Genomic DNA, 16,892 nt, shown 5'->3' on the forward strand with positions numbered 1-16,892 from the left:
TATTTATTTTAACCAGTTAATCTTGAATAAACATATGTTCACACAGACCTTAAAATAAACAAATAGTTATCTATTTTGTACATTTTGTTACCTAAATTGAAAATATACAATAATAGTATTATGCAATTTATATTTAAATTTAATTATTAAGTTAAAAAATGAATTATGAAATTATTCTTATTAATTTATAGCAAATACGTGTGTTTACATATATTAGTGAGGTTCTTCAAAATGTAATTGTATATTTCATTCTAGTTTATTATTTTATGATTTAACTTCATTATTTCAGCGAGTTTTGGTTATTATAATCACTGTTTTTTAAAATCAACCATTTATTGAAATTAAAAAGAATAAGCCCAAAACCAAATTTTAAGTTACAGTTAATTTTAAATTGATCATTTAAAGGAATCACTATGTGTCCATTGATTATTTTATTTATATTTATTATATTATCTTTCAGATTAATAATGTTAGGAGACCAACAACATGTTAGGTACTAAGTATACAATTGTATTTTTAAACTTATCAGTGTAATAGTGGTGTCATTTAATTTCAAAGATTTTAAATGAAATAATTTTTCATATTCTGAATTTTGTAGTAGTTCTTCTTTTCACAGTTAACACTGAACAGTATTATTCATAGTTTCTAAAACAATGTATTAGAAATTATAAAAACCAAAGATACATCTAAATCTTACAGTTTATTTAATATATAAATTATAAAATACAAGTGGTTTTATGATTAAAAGTGAGATGTTTTTATTGCGATTTCAGTATATTATATTAGCCAATATAAATCTTATACAACTTTGAAAGTAATACTATAGAGTATATGATAATAATTTCATATATTCTGTGGTGATACCACTATCTTTTATCAAGTCTATAATAATTAAAAATTAAATGTACAATATACATGCAAGTCTTAATAATTATACATTTGGTTTATTTACTTTTCATTAAATTAGATGAAACTATTTTTAAACAGGAAATTGACTAGTAACAATTTTACGCTGAACTTTTAAGATATCTTATCAGTTCTTACAATTAATTAATAAATATTTATATAATCAAAAATGCAGTTCAACTTGAATTGATAATTTTTATAATGGAATATTTTGATGCATGAAAATTTTTGGGAGATCTGGTCCATAATAAAGTTTTGTATTGTTTCCTAAAGATTCTATGCGTTTCATTTCTAAATATTCTTTAGTTAATAATAACTTGTTAGAATCTGCTTGCATTTTAATACGGTAAAATTCCGCATCAGCTGCGCTCTTTTCTTTATCCAAATGAATTGTATCTATAATGTTGAATAAATAATATGTATACATATTAAAATAACTTCAAAACAATTATTTAGATATGTTTACCTTCTATAACAGATATCTGTTTAATAGATTCTTTTTCCATAATTTTCTGTTCAAATTCAATTTTTGAAACTTGTGATTGTTTTTCAGCTTCTATAATGGCACGTTTACGTTCTGTTTCTGCTTCTTTTTCAATGACTTTTTGTCTTTGTTCAGCAATAAGTAATTTAGTTTTTTCTGCTTCCCTAGAACAAACAATTATATATTACTTAACTGTTAAAATGTACCAACTTTATTTTATTACATGATTTCATAGTTTTTGCGTATTGTCTCTGGTATTTTAGGTTTTGTAACACGTACAGCATGTACTTTTAGTCCAGGAGCCATTTCTGTTAAATCTTTTTGCAATGCGACTTTAAGATTTTCATCTATCTGATCAAATAGATCTATGTATACCTATAAAAATAAAAGTGTATCATGGTCTTAGGAATTATTTTATAATGTTCAATAAATCAACATTTACTTCATGTAAATTATGAACACTGCAGAACTGATTAAGTTCATGATGTACTTTATTAAATATTAATGTTTTGTCGTAATCAGCTGTATAGTTCTTAACAATATCAAACACTAGAAAAAAAATTAAAAAAATATTTTTAACACTGATTCTTATAATTTAATATTTGTTTGAATATAATAATATTAAATCATATATAAACCAAACGTTTTCAATCAGTCCAATCGCCTAATTCAACTGATGTGATTTCCATGCCATATCAGTATAAATGTTAATGAAATGACCGAGACTCGCCAAGCTACCTTCAATACAATCTTGTAGGCCAACTTTGCTTTTAAATATAAAACTATGGTCCCCCTTATCCCTATTAAAAACTTGGTTTAGCTGGATTCATATTTTAATGTTGTTACTATTATTTTTGTAAATTTTTTTCACTTTTTACTGTCATAATTTCACTATATTTTGTTTTTTTTTTCTATGTTTTTCATAAGACTGTCTAGTATAATAAATTGTATAATTGTCAAACTTTTAAAGTTATAGACTAAAATCTAATTTAAAAAAAACATATTTGTTTTTATTAAACAATTAGTTTACATTGATAGTATTTTATCAAAACATCTAACATTAAAAATTATTTTAAATAATTAGAATATGTAGCACAATATTAAAATTACTAATCATTATTAAGTTACATTAAAGTAAATGTGGTTGTGGTATCACTATCCTATTATACTACAGATTGAAGTGGATCAGTAAAGCTGTTGATTGTGAATGTTAGTAAATGATATAGAATTAGTGGTGTGATGTGAGTGGCTTACCATTATTATTGTTAGGCTTATAGTTTCCAAACAAGTTCTACTATGTACAATTTTATTGATCCTCATTCTAAACCATAAATTCCTGATTTTCCACACAAAAACCATGCATTTATAATAATACTATGATATTTTAAATTCTGAGCGGAGTGATGAATGTATTAATTTTACAAAGGTGTGTTGTATTTTTATGTGTGTGTGTACATGATAAGTTGTCAAAATAATGTTTCGATTTTCATCTTTAGTAGCTTCTCCGGTTGGAAAGTGAATTTATTGATGCATTAGGGTGGTAAAATTTTGAAATTTTCAGTAGTTTTCAAAAGCACCGGGAAAGAGGTTTTAAGGAAAAACCTAGCTGTAGATTCATGCAATTTTCACTGAATATTTATACTGGTATTTTATATACTTTATACAATTTTCAAAGTATTTAAACACATTTGAAATTTTCAATAAGTTTAGATTTTTTTTACAAATGACAATAAAATTTTAATCATTGGGTAAAAAAGTTTCAAAACTTACAAAGCTTTTTATGTATTATCACAATGGTAGTTCAAAAATATAAAAAACACAGTCCCAAATTTTTTTAATGAAAGTTTGAATTTTGACAAAATACGCAAGAGCCAGGAAAATTCATAAATTAATTTAAGCTAAAAATTCATAAAAATTGAATACAAGATTTCTTACAAGTTTTTCAACCTTTTATAAATGACAATAAAATTGTATTAATTAGATAAAAAAGCTACAAAATTAAATACATTGCTCCTAATATAATGTTACAATGATAGTTATAAAATATTAAAATTATATAGTCACAAATTGTTTTAATAAGCATTGAAAATTCTAAGTATCTAACAAAGTACTTTAAAATCCTTAAAATGTGCAATTAATTTTGAGTTAGAAATTCATGAAAATTCATCTTTTTAAATCAAAGATCTGAAAATTGTATACAAAATTCTTCATGAGTTTGTCTATTTTTATCAAATGAAAAATGGCTACTGGAAAGTCAAATTGAATTTTTATGAGCATTTGAATTACAACATTGAATATTCACTCAACTTCTCTTGTACCGATATTCTTATTTTGTTGTTATTCAAAAACGAATAACTGTAGACACTTGAAATTTACACCATATGTTTATTTTATCAATTCCTAAACTATATAAAATTTTAAAAATATTTCAACAATTTTTAAGTTATTTATAGACAAAAGAAATTTTCCATTTTTTTAGTTTTTTATTCTATAAACATCAAAAAAATTGTATTTGTTGTTGGGTCAATATGCTTAAAAATCATTGTCATCATATCACCTATTATAAATAGACTTTAAAAATTTAATACAGGGTTTCTCATTAGTTGATATTATAGCAGTTAGAAAATGATAAAATTATATAGGCAGGTTTTTAAATTTTGAAAAAATTTATTTAATTGAAATTTTACAAATTCTTTAGTAGTTAAAAATGTGTAGAACATTTAACTTTTATATAGCTAAGTATTGAAAATTTAAAATAAGGTTCTACGTAAGAAGTTAATTGTGTAAAAAAAAAATCAAAAAACTAAACAGTTTTTTAGATTCTGAACGAAGTGATGAATGTATTGATTTTACAATGATGTGTGTGTGTGTTTTTTTTTTTGTGTCTGTGTACAGCATAACTAGTCGAAATAATGCTTCAGTTTCAAACTTTGGGGGTGGTTTCCGATGTAAAAGTGAATATCCTTGGTGCATTATAGAGGTCAAAAGTAAACATTTTCCAACAGTTTTCATAAAAATCGAGTAAAACAAAAAAAAATGACAGAAAAACTGGAATTTTTACGCAAAATTAGTTTTCGACCAAATCGATTTTTTTATATGGTTGTAATTCAAAAACTAATCACTGTAAATACTTGAAATTTTCACCAAATGTTTATGTTAGTTTTATCTATATACAGTTTAATTTTCAAAAATGTTTGACTTTTTTTGAGTTATTTATAGACCACTGAAATTTTCAATTTTTTTTTGAAGTGCCGGTAAAAAAATGTTGGACGACCAAAAAAACTTGAAAATTTAATACAACGTTCCTTATGAGTGTTTCTTATTGTAGCTAAAAAAAAATAAAAATCGTAAGTCACAATTTTTTTTAATAAGCGTTTATAGTTCAAATTTTTACGAAATCTGTCGAAAACGCGAAAATTTGCAAGTAATTTGAAAAATCATAAAATTTTTTGTGTTTATAACTAAGGATTAAAAATACAACACTATGTTTTCTATTAGTTTTCCTTCAAGTAGCTATAGAGAAAACTCGAAACATCATTATAGGAAAAACTTTTAAGTTCGTTTGAATTTTAAATTTTTACGAAATAGCATAACGATAACGATTTATTCTCAAACGATTTTAAATTTTTGTTATTATTCAAAAAGTATAAGTTGTAGATACTTGAAAATTTTACCAGTTATTTAAATTGACATTTTCTTTACAAGATTTAAATTTCAAAATATTTTGACTTTTTTTGAGATATTTATAGACAACTGAAATTTTCAATTTTTCTGAAACATTTTTTTTTGAAGTGTCGATAAAATTTTTTTGGCCATATCAAAATACATGAAAATTTAATACAAAGTTTCTCATAAGTTATTCTTATAGTGATTAAAAAATTATAAGAATACATAGACACATTTTTTTTTTATTAGAATTTTAAGTTCAAATATTGACAAAAATTCGTCAAAACCGTGAATATTTTCAAATTATTTTGAAGTTGAAAAATCGTAAAAATGTTTGTGTTCATAACTAAGGATTAAAAATACAACACTTTCCATAAATTTCCATAAGTTTTTATTCAAGTAGCTATAGAGAAAACTCGAAGCGTCATTATATAGGAAAAATGTTTTGAGTGTTTGAGTTTTAAATTTTTATGAAATCAGGTAAATGTATATCTTTGATAACATAAGGTATTATGAATTATGATAACTACATGCAATGTTTTTGGAAAAATTGATTAACCATGTCTTATGCAAAATGTGTCCTAATTGAAAAATAAAATATTTGTTTCAAAATAGAATATATGACGATATTTAAATATTACTGACATAATTTATAGACAACTGAAATTTTCAATTTTTCCGAAACATTTTTTTTGAAGTGTCGATAAAATTTTTTTGGCCATATCAAAATACTTGAAAATTTAATACAAAGTTTCTCATAAGTTATTCTTATAGTGATTAAAAAATTATAAAAATACATAGGCACAATTTTTTTTGTTAGCATTTGAAGTTCAAATATTAATAATTATATAATTACGGCAATTGAAAATTATCTTAGATAGAAATTCATAAAAGTTTTTCTTTTTAAATCTAAGGGTTTGAACATTTAATACAAGGTTCCTATCATAGTTTTACAATAGCAGTTGAAAAATAAAAGAAATATATATGCATAATTTTTTTTTTAAAGCATTCAAAGTTTGAATTTCGACAAAATACGTAAACATCACGAAAATTTGCAAATCATTTTAAACTAGAAATTCTTAAAGTATTTTCCTTTTATATCTAAGATTTGAAAATTTAATACTAGGCTCCTAACAATTTTTACAATAGCAGTTGAAATATAAAATAAATGCATAGTCACATTTTCTTTTTACAAGCATTTAAATTTAAATTTTGACAACATATACGGAAAAGTTAATAATATAAATCTAAATACATTTATGGCAGCCCGCGGCCGTATGGCCTCCTACGAAAGATATGGTGCGGCAGCTGGCAGCCTAAAAATTATCAATACCTAATTATTTTTATACGGACGCCAGCAGCTGCATGACAACATGTTACAAATAAAGATGGATCCAAATGGGTCCTTTGATCATAACATATGATAAATATATTATACATCATGTTATTATTTTGTATGTTATATTTTACCACTAGAAGCATCTAGAATATTGACCACTTCAATTCTATCAAAATAAATCATAACACCGCCACTTGTGCCACAAGGAACATTTTTTACTTCATCTGTTTGAAGTGTAACCTGAAAATACAAAGGAACATAAACATGAATATATAAAAAATGTTTTTTTATTTCATCTAAAACATGATTTACTACAAAATACTTACTTGTACGGACCGAAATGTTGTTAGAAAGGGCATCATGATGTGGTAACCAGGATAACTTATTTGAGACAATAACGCTCCACCCTATATCACAAACAAACATTTTAGAATAGATTTAAAAAGTAAATCACAAAGATATATTTACCCTATAATATACGGCTACATGTCCTTCATCAACTCTATGCAAGCAAAAGTGAGTCAATATGGCAGTCAGTAGTAACAGCAAAGGTAATACATAGGACAAGTCTGCCATTTTTTTAATAGGTAGTTAGTCGCAAAATGGATATTTTTAAAATTCGTATTAATTAACAGAGTAAAGAGAGTGTAGTGATATGAAAAAAATTTTAAAACCAAAAAAATACTGACACTAAAAAAAAAACTAATGAACAAAGAACTTCCAGATTACATATACATTATAAGAAACTATTGAAATGGTTTGAAAAAAAATAAATATTATCTATATATCAAAAAAATCATCGAAAACCACTGAGACGCCGACTACCGAGAACCGTACTAGTGTACTACTGTCTAATTAATACCTACTTTGAAAATATTGAGTAAACAAATAACATCACTATTCACTACATGCCAACACAAAACATAAATACATTATTACAAAAATGCTTGATTCGCTATTGTCGTCAAATGTCGTTTTAAAAATTATTATTTATTGGGGTCTGTGCCTCTGTGGAACAAATGAACGGTATTTACTATTTATTCTATTTAAAAAAATGTTCATCAGATCATCAGCAGAGCAAAGTTGAATTTGTTTGTATTATCAAATCTCAATTGATAAGTGATGACAAAACGCCGCTATCGAATCACAGACTTCTATAGAAGTCTGTGTATCAAATTCACCTAAGCCCATAGATAATATATTATCTATGACTAAACCTAACCTAACGGTCCTAACGGAGTAACGGCTAACATTGCAGACTGCACTACTGCAGTCATTGCACCGAACGACCGAACCAAACTTAGATCATATGCTTATTGCAATACTATTTACATGAATTCAAAATTTATCCACAGTTAATATTTAATAAGTAATATTTATAATTCATCACAGATAATTTTGTAAGTCGTAGGTACCTATTTAAACTGTGCCGTGGTAGTAATAATGCAATTTAATACTTAGTTTTATACTAATATACTCTATTTTTAATGTTTATAGAAAATTTTTATAAATTATACATTAAAAAAAATGGTTATTTTTAAATAATAATTAAAAAAATAACCAAAGATACAATCACAGCTGATGATATTTAAAATAATTGCTATAAACTATAGGGAAATAATTGAAATTGAATAATATTACTATATTACGCTACAAAATATACATTATACAATTAATACCATAGAACAATAATAATAGTAATAATACAGTATCATACTACCATTTTATTACCACATTATATTTATGTTGTAAGTAGCAACCACTTCGTGAAATCTTTAATTTTATGAAATGGAAACGTCTTTTCCGTGAAATAGATATTTTATGAAATGATCACTCCAATTTGATATTTGTAATTTTATGTGGCTATTCACTTTGGGAATTCAAACTTCTACTACAGAAAAATAATTTTATTACATACCTATTTATTTAATATTATGCTATATTAATTAATACTATACATTATGTTTTACATACATGTTACGTATATTATCAATTATGTATATAAAATATATATATTACATTATAAATTTAAGTTTTATTTCTTTAACGATTAAATGATACGTTAATTTAATTAATCGATCATGCATAACTACATGTATAATGTATATACTATATAGTGTCATACTAAGAAATTATTATTGCCGCAATCACAATGAACCTTAATTTTCCAAAGATTATACTCGGACGCAACCGAGGGGGGTTTGGCTGTTATACCCCCCCCCCCCCAGATATTCTTTTTCTAGTTGCGTTACTCTTCATACTAGGTATTTAGAAAATTTAGAACCAAACTATGGTCACTGGTCAGTGGTAAAGCGTTGTCCAGAGAAGAAACGCAATACTGAAATATTACATTGATCGTTGATCAGAATATATTATGGTATTGGGCATAACTAAACTATTAGAGAAATGTTCATGATTACAATTTACTCATGGAGGTAGATTATAAATTATACCTAATTTACGATACGAGCTATGACTTATGAGAAAGAATATCTAAATAATTTTAGTCTCATAATAAGGAAACATAAAATATTTTCAACTCTCAATAATTTCGTTTGAAATTTTTTGGATAGTACTCAGTATCGCTCAGCTATATTATAGTCTACAAATAGTACAAACTACAATCAATTATTATCAAATTATTAATAAAGTAAAGTATCTATTAATAATTTAATAATTGGACTATAGATTGTATACTGCAGGCAATGATTTTTATTTTCCATTACATAATATAAAATATTCTTGAAAAGTATAAAATATAAATTAAATGATAAATAATGATGAAAGCGTAGAAAAAATAATAATTTTTTTTTTGAAAAATTTACTTTTAATTAAGAAAGTTATAACCAACAAAACCCTTTAAAACCCGAAAAAATTGAACTTTAAAAATTAGGTTCGGGTTTTGGTTTGGTTATTTAAACATTTGAAAATAGTGGTTTCGGTTAAGTTACGGTTAATAATTAATACAAGGTTCCCGGTTTTATAACCGGTTATTTTCGGTCCGGTTACAGACTTACAGTCCCTGGTCCGTACCACAGATATATAGAAATAAAATATATTATATTATATAATTCGGCGTATTCTGCAAGGTGGATCCACCTTGGTATTGGTTTGGTAATCTGTAAATATTATGATTAAATTAATCATTACGATAATCACAACAACACTGTTGATACTATGTTCAAGCATAAGAGCAATCACTTCTTTTATCCATGATAACATTTTATTTTTAGGTTATGTAACAAACCCATTAAAAACAAACACATTTTTAAAATAATTCCGTGAAGTATGTAAATGTAATTAATAATTATAAAAATTTGAAGTTGTTTCATGTTTGTTTAACTTTATCATCATGAGGGAGATCATCGGCGGTTTTTCAGAATCTGGAAGATATTATGCTGAAATTGGGGTAAACGGCAAGGTTAACGTTTGGGATACGAGTGCTGGTGATTTACGGCATACATATTCGCCAAGTGGACATCTAAACTCATCTGTCACCTGTATTACTTGGGTCCAAACAGATAATGCTGACTTACTTTGTATTGGCACACAAAAGGGTTACATAGAATTTTATAATGTGGCTAGTGGAAGTATACAGTCAAAAATCAATGTTCAATCAAAAGCCATCAAGAGCATTTACCGTTTGGGTCAACATTTATACATTGGCTCAGATGATGGTTATGTCATTAAGTTTGACTTGAAGACTAATAAACTAGAATCAAAAATGAAAGTCGGTAAAATGTGTGCAGTAGCTGTGTTGCCTGACGGAAAAATGTTAACAGCATCCAGAGAAATTAAATTATGGAATTTTCCTTCTGGCGAGTTGGTTCATAAATTCACTGGCCATAAAAATGAAATCCATTCGTTACACATTATAGAAGCTGATAAATGTTATTTATTGAGTTCTGCTAGAGACCGTTTTATTAATATATGGTCTCTCAGTGATCTTAGACCAGATCCATTAGCTTCATTAGTCGCAGAAGACAATATTTCTTCAGTTTATGTACATAATATGCGTAATAACATAACAGTGACAGTAACAACAGAGAGTGGTACATTGCATGTGTTTGAACATGTACTTAATGGTTGTGTTGCACATCCACTTAAACCTCACGGAACCCTTCAAATAGCTGTTGACAATATTAAAGATGAAGAAACTGTTCAAATGCCTATATTATGTAGTAAAATTTATGATTCTGTAGTATATGTAGCTTATGGCACTAGGCCATTTTTGACATTTGAAAATATTAAATTACAAAAATTAAATAAATCTATATTTATTGCCAGACAAGACCCAAGAAAATCCAAATCAGTTGTAGGTAACCATATTATTAATCCAAATATTACAGACTCTAAATGTATTGAATTGAAAAATAATAGATCGTCAAATTTACCACTTGAAACAAGACTTCAAAATATGTCAGAAGAAATCGAAAATACAGTTCAAACCAAAGGTGAAAGTATTGTTCATCTGTTAATTCAAGGTCTTCGTAGCAATGATAAAAGTCTTTTAGAGTCCGCTTTGTTTGTTAAAGATGAACGCACAATTGACAATACTGTTTCACGTTTACCACTACAATCCATTATCATGCTGGTACGTAAGCTAATACGACTATCACAAGACAGAACACTGGTAAGTTCTGTGAGTGCTAAATGGTTATCTGCTGTATTACGTATACACTCATCTCTGTTGTTAGCTAATCCAGATGTTTTAGAAACATTTTTACCATTAGAAAATGTGTTGAGTACAAGATTAAACAATTTTGAACAACTTGGATTATTAGAATTTAAACTAAAAGCTGTAGTAGACAGTCTGAACTTTGACAAACAAGATAAAGAAAAAGAGCAAGATGCTCTTTTGGTATACAACGACTCGGATGATGAAGACAAAAGAACAACTGATGAAGAAGCTTTATTAACATACAATGAATCTGACAGTGAAGATCAAAGTACATCTGATGAAGAAGAAGCAATGGATATAGACTTGAATGGTGATGATCATCCTAGTATATTAAGGTGAACTATATTAAATTATCTCCAAATGTTGTTCTGTATTGTATATTTATACAATTAATACCCATAAAGTGTCCTTATTTGTTTATAACAGAAATATTATGTTTGTTATAATAATTTCACTTAAAAATGTACTATCTTATGTATAAAACATTTTCATACGTCAAGTTGAATAAACATTTTGTAAAAATATATGTTTAATATTTTCTTTATTTTAATATTATTTGTAACTGTTGAAGTTCTATAGAATATGTAAAGGTTTATTGCTTAAATTATACATATTAAATTAAAAACCAACAAAAATTTTGTGAACAGTGATAAATGCTGATCTAATATTTATTACTTTAAACTAGTTTAAACTACAGTAATTTAAAAATGTTAAATGTAGTGTTGTTCTTAGCACTATTCTAAAGGAAAATTTAAAAAAATAATTTTATACTTTTGGAATATTACAGGTTTCAGCGATACCAGCCATAAAAATTTGGCCTTGCTAATGATTACGAGTTATGATGTGTAAATCATAATAATATGGTTTACAGACCTCGTGCTTGGGGTGCAACTAATGATTAATACTAATCACATTCAAAAGTCAATTTAAAATCCTAACTGCTATATCTATGAGTTGTAACAAGAGAAAACTAAATTTCTGAGTCATTGTTCATTTGAGGCTTATTTTTATCTATATCCAGGTGTCATCATTATTATTGAGCATTGGACCCTCTTTATTTAAATTATAAAATCAAGTACTTTAACACTTTCATATTTATGGTTATACACATTATTTATTTGTTGAACAACAATTCATATTTTAATTTTATATAATTTCATATAATACAAGTAAGATAATAATAATTTAGCATAATTTAAATAATTTATTTAATTATGAAAACAAAATCATAGGTGGATAATACATAATATTGAGCATTATGATTTGAATTGAAAATAAATCATTCAATCATTATATAATGCCTTAATCTTTACACAGTACCTTTTTTTCATCTGTCATTAAATTTCAAATGGGTAAAGAAATTAAATTACTAAATTATGATGGTGTCCATATGTGATTCTTTTATTGAATATTTTCATTAATATAGTGTTTCTTATATTTATGTTTAAGTTTTTCTAAATATAATTTAAATTATTTACGGTTTGCCCCAGATTGATTGGTACTAGTACTAGTTCTTAAATAATTTAATTACAATAATACCATAAAATATACTTAGTAACACAGGCTGACAGGCTATATTCACTCAGAATTGTTTTTTGTAATCATTGATTTTATATCGTTGAGTTCTAATTTAACAAATACATTACAATACAAGACACTTAATTTACAGCTGAGTGGTACACGCTAGCTCAGTTTTTTTTTTGTATAAAAGTTTTAAATTTTGACCAGTTATCCTAGGTGACATAGACATAGATAAATATAGTGTGAGATATTTGTTGGGGGGAGGAATTGAAGATCAGGCCTATACTATATATAGTGAATTCATATTAGTTATTTTAGTCTTTTTTTTAGGGGGGCGCAGGTGGCTTTAATAATTTTAAGGAGCCTAAGCTTAGTCAATTTTCGTTTTTTTTTTTTAAAAATTGTTATTTAAAATTTTTGATTTTCGATAAATACCTCAGAATAAGACCAAATATTTTGATTTTGTTTTAAATTCAACTAAAAGTTAAGTAAAAGTTGTATAGTACAACTTTTATAATATATATAAGTATATAACAATGCATTTCACTCTACATTGTAATGATATACGCGTTATATTTATATCTTATATCATTATTTATTAATTTACATTAAGTTAAGAAAATAATTTAAATAGTTTATTATTTTAAGCTGTAAAAAATAAAAATTATTGAATATCCAATACTTACACCATCGCAACTATTGTAATATCAAACAATCAAACACTACATTATTATAATATAATAATAAATAATATCTCAGTATCTCACCAATTATCTACAAAAGTCCCTACGAGGTTACGACACCACGTGCTGTCGATCAGTCGTTCTCCAAATGTATAATTTTAAAATATTGTACATATTTTATATTGTGTTCATGTATAATATACAGGTATAAATGCAGTGTATTTCTCCCTCGCCAATTTGACTTTTTTTTTTGTCAAAACTAATGTAGCTCGAAGAGTTAAGAAAATATAAGAACGATGGGGCAATCAGAATTTGTCGCTCTTACTTACTCATGAAGTTATAACCTTCCAAAGTTTGTGATTTTACGTTTTTACGAATGCACTGAACACTGCTTCATAAATTTAACTATAATGCTGACAATGCTGTGCTGTCGCCGCTTATTGAACTCACTTTGGGACTCTTGACAATTTGAGACTTGAGTCGATTAACCGAATGACTCAAACATTTAAAAAAATGCTTAAATTTAAAAACGTATTTATTTAAAAATATGTATTGAAATAATGAAATTCAAGGTATGTATAAAAATAAAAATCTAGCTATAGGTAATTAAAAATAAAATAAATACATTTTTTGATAAAAAATCATCTAATGTTGATTGGATTTTTCCTTCTTCAGCCAACTTTATAAGATATATGTTTTCTTTTTTCACCATCCATACTTGTACAACATAATATGGTTTGACGTTCTTTACTAGTTTTAGTTCCTCTAGTTTTTTCATTTTAGATTCTGAACGAAGTGATGAATGTATTGATTTTACAATGATGTGTGTGTGTGTTTTTTTTTGTATCTGTGTACAGCATAACTAGTCGAAATAATGCTTCGATTTCAAACATTGGGGTGGTTTCCGATGTAAAATTGAAGATCCTTGGTGCATTATAGAGGTCAAAAGTAAACATTTTCCAACAGTTTTCAAAAAAATCGATATTTTTATATGGTTGTAATTCAAAAACTAATCACTGTAAATACTTGAAATTTTCACCAAATATTAATGCTTGTGATATATATATACAGTTTAATTTTCAAAAATTTTCGACTTTTTTTGAGTTATTTATAGACCACTGAAATTTTCGATTTTTTTATGAAGTGTTGGTAAAAATATGTTGGACGACCAAAAAACTTGAAAATTTAATACACGGTTCCTTATGAGTTGTTCTTATTGTAGCTAAAAACAATTAAAAATCGTAAGTCACAATTTTTTTTAATAAGCGTTTACAGCTTAAAATTTTACGAAATCTGTCGAAAACGCGAAAATTTGCAAGTAATTTGAAAAATCATAAAATTTTTTGCGTTTATAACTAAGGATTAAAAATACAACACTAAGTTTTCCATAAGTTTTCCTTCAAGTAGCTATAGAGAAAACTCGAAGCATCATTATAGGAAAAATTTTAAGTGCGTTTGAATTTTAAATTTTTACGAAATAGCGTAACGATAACGATTTATCCTCAAAAGATTTTAAACATTTGTTATTATTCAAAAAGTATAAGTCGTAGATACTTGAAAATTTTATCAGTTATTAATATATACATTTTCTTAACATGATTTAATTTTCAAAATATTTTGACTTTTTTTGAGATATTTATAGACGACTGAAATTTTCAATTTGTCTGAAATTTTTTTTTGAAGTGTCGATAAAAATTTTTTGGCTCTATAAAAATACTTGAAAATTTAATACAAAGTTCCTCATAAGTTATTCTTATAGTGATTAAAAAATTGTAAGAATACATAGCATTTTTTTTTATTAGCATTTGAAGTTCAAATATTGGCAAAAATTCGTCAAAACCATGAATATTTGCAAATTAGTTTTAAGTTGAAAAATCATAAAATTTTTTGCGTTTATAAGTATAACTAAGGATTAAAAATACAAAACTAAGTTTTCCATAAGTTTTCCTTCAAGTAGCTATAGAGAAAACTCGAAGCATCATTATAGGAAAAATTTTAAGTGCGTTTGAGTTTTAAATGTTTATGAAATCGCGTAATGATAACGATTTATCCTCAAACCAGGTATTCGTATATCTATGATAATATAAGAAATTATGAATTATGATAACTACATGATAACTACACTAATAGATTAACCATGCCTTATGCAAAATGCGTCTTAATTGAAAAATAAAATATTTGTTTCAAAATAGAATATATGACAATATTTAAATATAATATATCCTAGACTGACAAATCATCTCCGTTCAGAATCGTTTTTCGTATACAATGATACCTTTCATTGCATTCAAATTTAATCCCATCCATTACAGTAACATACTGTACAGCATAGCGACATCCACGACTTACCCGATTTTTTAAGCGTGCAAGTGTGCTCAGGTAATGCCCTGAAATATGGTTCAGTTTCATCCGTATTGAACACACAAGACGGAGGATATTTGACGATAAGAGATGGCCATTCTGAATTAATCCACGACGGTGCAATGATAAATGGTCTGCTTCTCCCTGTTCTCCATGTGGCTTAACGAATGAAATGTTTTCGCGTTTCTTCCATCGGTGAAACCAACCTTCTGTTGCCACAAAATCATCTTTACCCATTTTTTTCGCGAGATCTTCGACTTTTTGGCGCAACAGTGGTCCTGTAATTCGGGCATCTTTTTCTCTTACATTTGTGAACCATTGTTTCAAAGCTTCTTCGACTTCTTCTTCTTTACCGACCGTTTTTCTTTTACGGTTTGAATTCATACTTTCTAATGATGCATTTTCAATTTCCTGTCGATTTTTCAGCATCCTACCTAGTAAACTTTGAGATGCGTTTAACTTACATGCTGCTTGTTGCTGGCTCAATTTTGAAGCTTGTGATATTTTTTAAGAACATCTAATTTTTCTTCCACACTCAAATCACGTCGTTTGTTCATTGTAACATGAAAAATAAAAATTTTTACACAGAATATAAACGCAGACAACACACCGAACACGACGACGTCTATTCATACACTACCTGTCGTACTAATTGACATTAACGACTGCTTGGTTTATCATGATAAAGTAATTTATTTTATCTCCGCAATAAAAGGTACTGACTTATTTATAACACGTTTGTTCAATGTACCGATGTACATATTTTCTTTATTTATCAAATTTTCAAATGACCCTATGAACCGGTGTGTGAGTCGAATAGACTTTGCCGTGTGTTAGTTATGTGCGAATCGAGACCAGCCGTATTGAGTCTAATAGGCGAACGAGTCCAATAAGCGGCGACCACTGTATTAGCGTTATATCTATTTACGGTTAAATTTTCAAAATATTTTGACTTTTGTAAGCTATTTATAGAGTTGAAATTTTCGATTTTTCTAAGTTTTTTTGAAATGCCTATTAAAAATGTGGAGAACTAAAAATCCTTAATATTTAATAGGAGGTTTATTATGAGTTATACAAACCATAGTAAAAAAAAAAAAAAATTAAAAATCGTTAGTCACAATTTTCGTTTATAAGCATTTAAAGTTCAAATGTTTAGAAATATGTCAAAATCGCGAAAATTTGAATGGAGTTACGGAGTTGAACATTTATAAAATTTTTGTGATCTATAACTTAGTTAAAAAACCCAACACA

General features: G+C 26.5%; 2 protein-coding genes across 2 annotated transcripts; one reads left to right on the forward strand and one right to left on the reverse strand.

Annotated features, from left to right (window-relative positions):
* Nucleotides 1–733: 733 nt before the first annotated feature.
* On the reverse strand, nt 734–7,500 carry LOC107163635 (erlin-1-like). Its single transcript, XM_015511134.2, has 7 exons — nt 6,864–7,500; nt 6,722–6,802; nt 6,527–6,635; nt 1,833–1,939; nt 1,614–1,765; nt 1,373–1,554; nt 734–1,302 (listed from the first exon to the last, which is right to left on the reverse strand). Exons 1-7 carry the CDS (start codon nt 6,969–6,971, stop codon nt 1,103–1,105), a joined length of 939 nt encoding a protein of 312 aa, XP_015366620.1. The 5' UTR covers nt 6,972–7,500; the 3' UTR covers nt 734–1,102.
* A 2,136-nt stretch (nt 7,501–9,636) lies between these two features.
* Nucleotides 9,637–11,600, forward strand: LOC107163634 (WD repeat-containing protein 43). The gene has a single exon (XM_015511133.2). It carries the CDS (start codon nt 9,748–9,750, stop codon nt 11,413–11,415), a length of 1,668 nt encoding a protein of 555 aa, XP_015366619.1. The 5' UTR covers nt 9,637–9,747; the 3' UTR covers nt 11,416–11,600.
* The last annotated feature ends 5,292 nt before the right edge of the window (nt 11,601–16,892 follow it).

Source organism: Diuraphis noxia, unplaced genomic scaffold (genome assembly GCF_037042655.1).
Source record: "Diuraphis noxia isolate RWA-SAM2 unplaced genomic scaffold, SU_Dnox_SAM2 contig0003, whole genome shotgun sequence".
Classification (NCBI taxonomy): domain Eukaryota; kingdom Metazoa; phylum Arthropoda; class Insecta; order Hemiptera; family Aphididae; genus Diuraphis; species Diuraphis noxia.

Bases quoted from the DNA above. Each gene is read 5' to 3' on its own strand.
- LOC107163635 (XM_015511134.2), bottom strand. From the start codon at position 6,971: ATGGCAGACTTGTCCTATGTATTACCTTTGCTGTTACTACTGACTGCC. The intron at 6,636-6,721 runs GTAAGTATTTTG...TTGTATTTTCAG, and splicing joins CAACATTTCGGTCCGTACAA to GTTACACTTCAAACAGATGA. The intron at 1,555-1,613 runs GTAATAAAATAA...TGTTTGTTCTAG, and splicing joins CGCAAAAACTATGAAATCAT to GGAAGCAGAAAAAACTAAAT.
- LOC107163634 (XM_015511133.2), top strand. From the start codon at position 9,748: ATGAGGGAGATCATCGGCGGTTTTTCAGAATCTGGAAGATATTATGCT.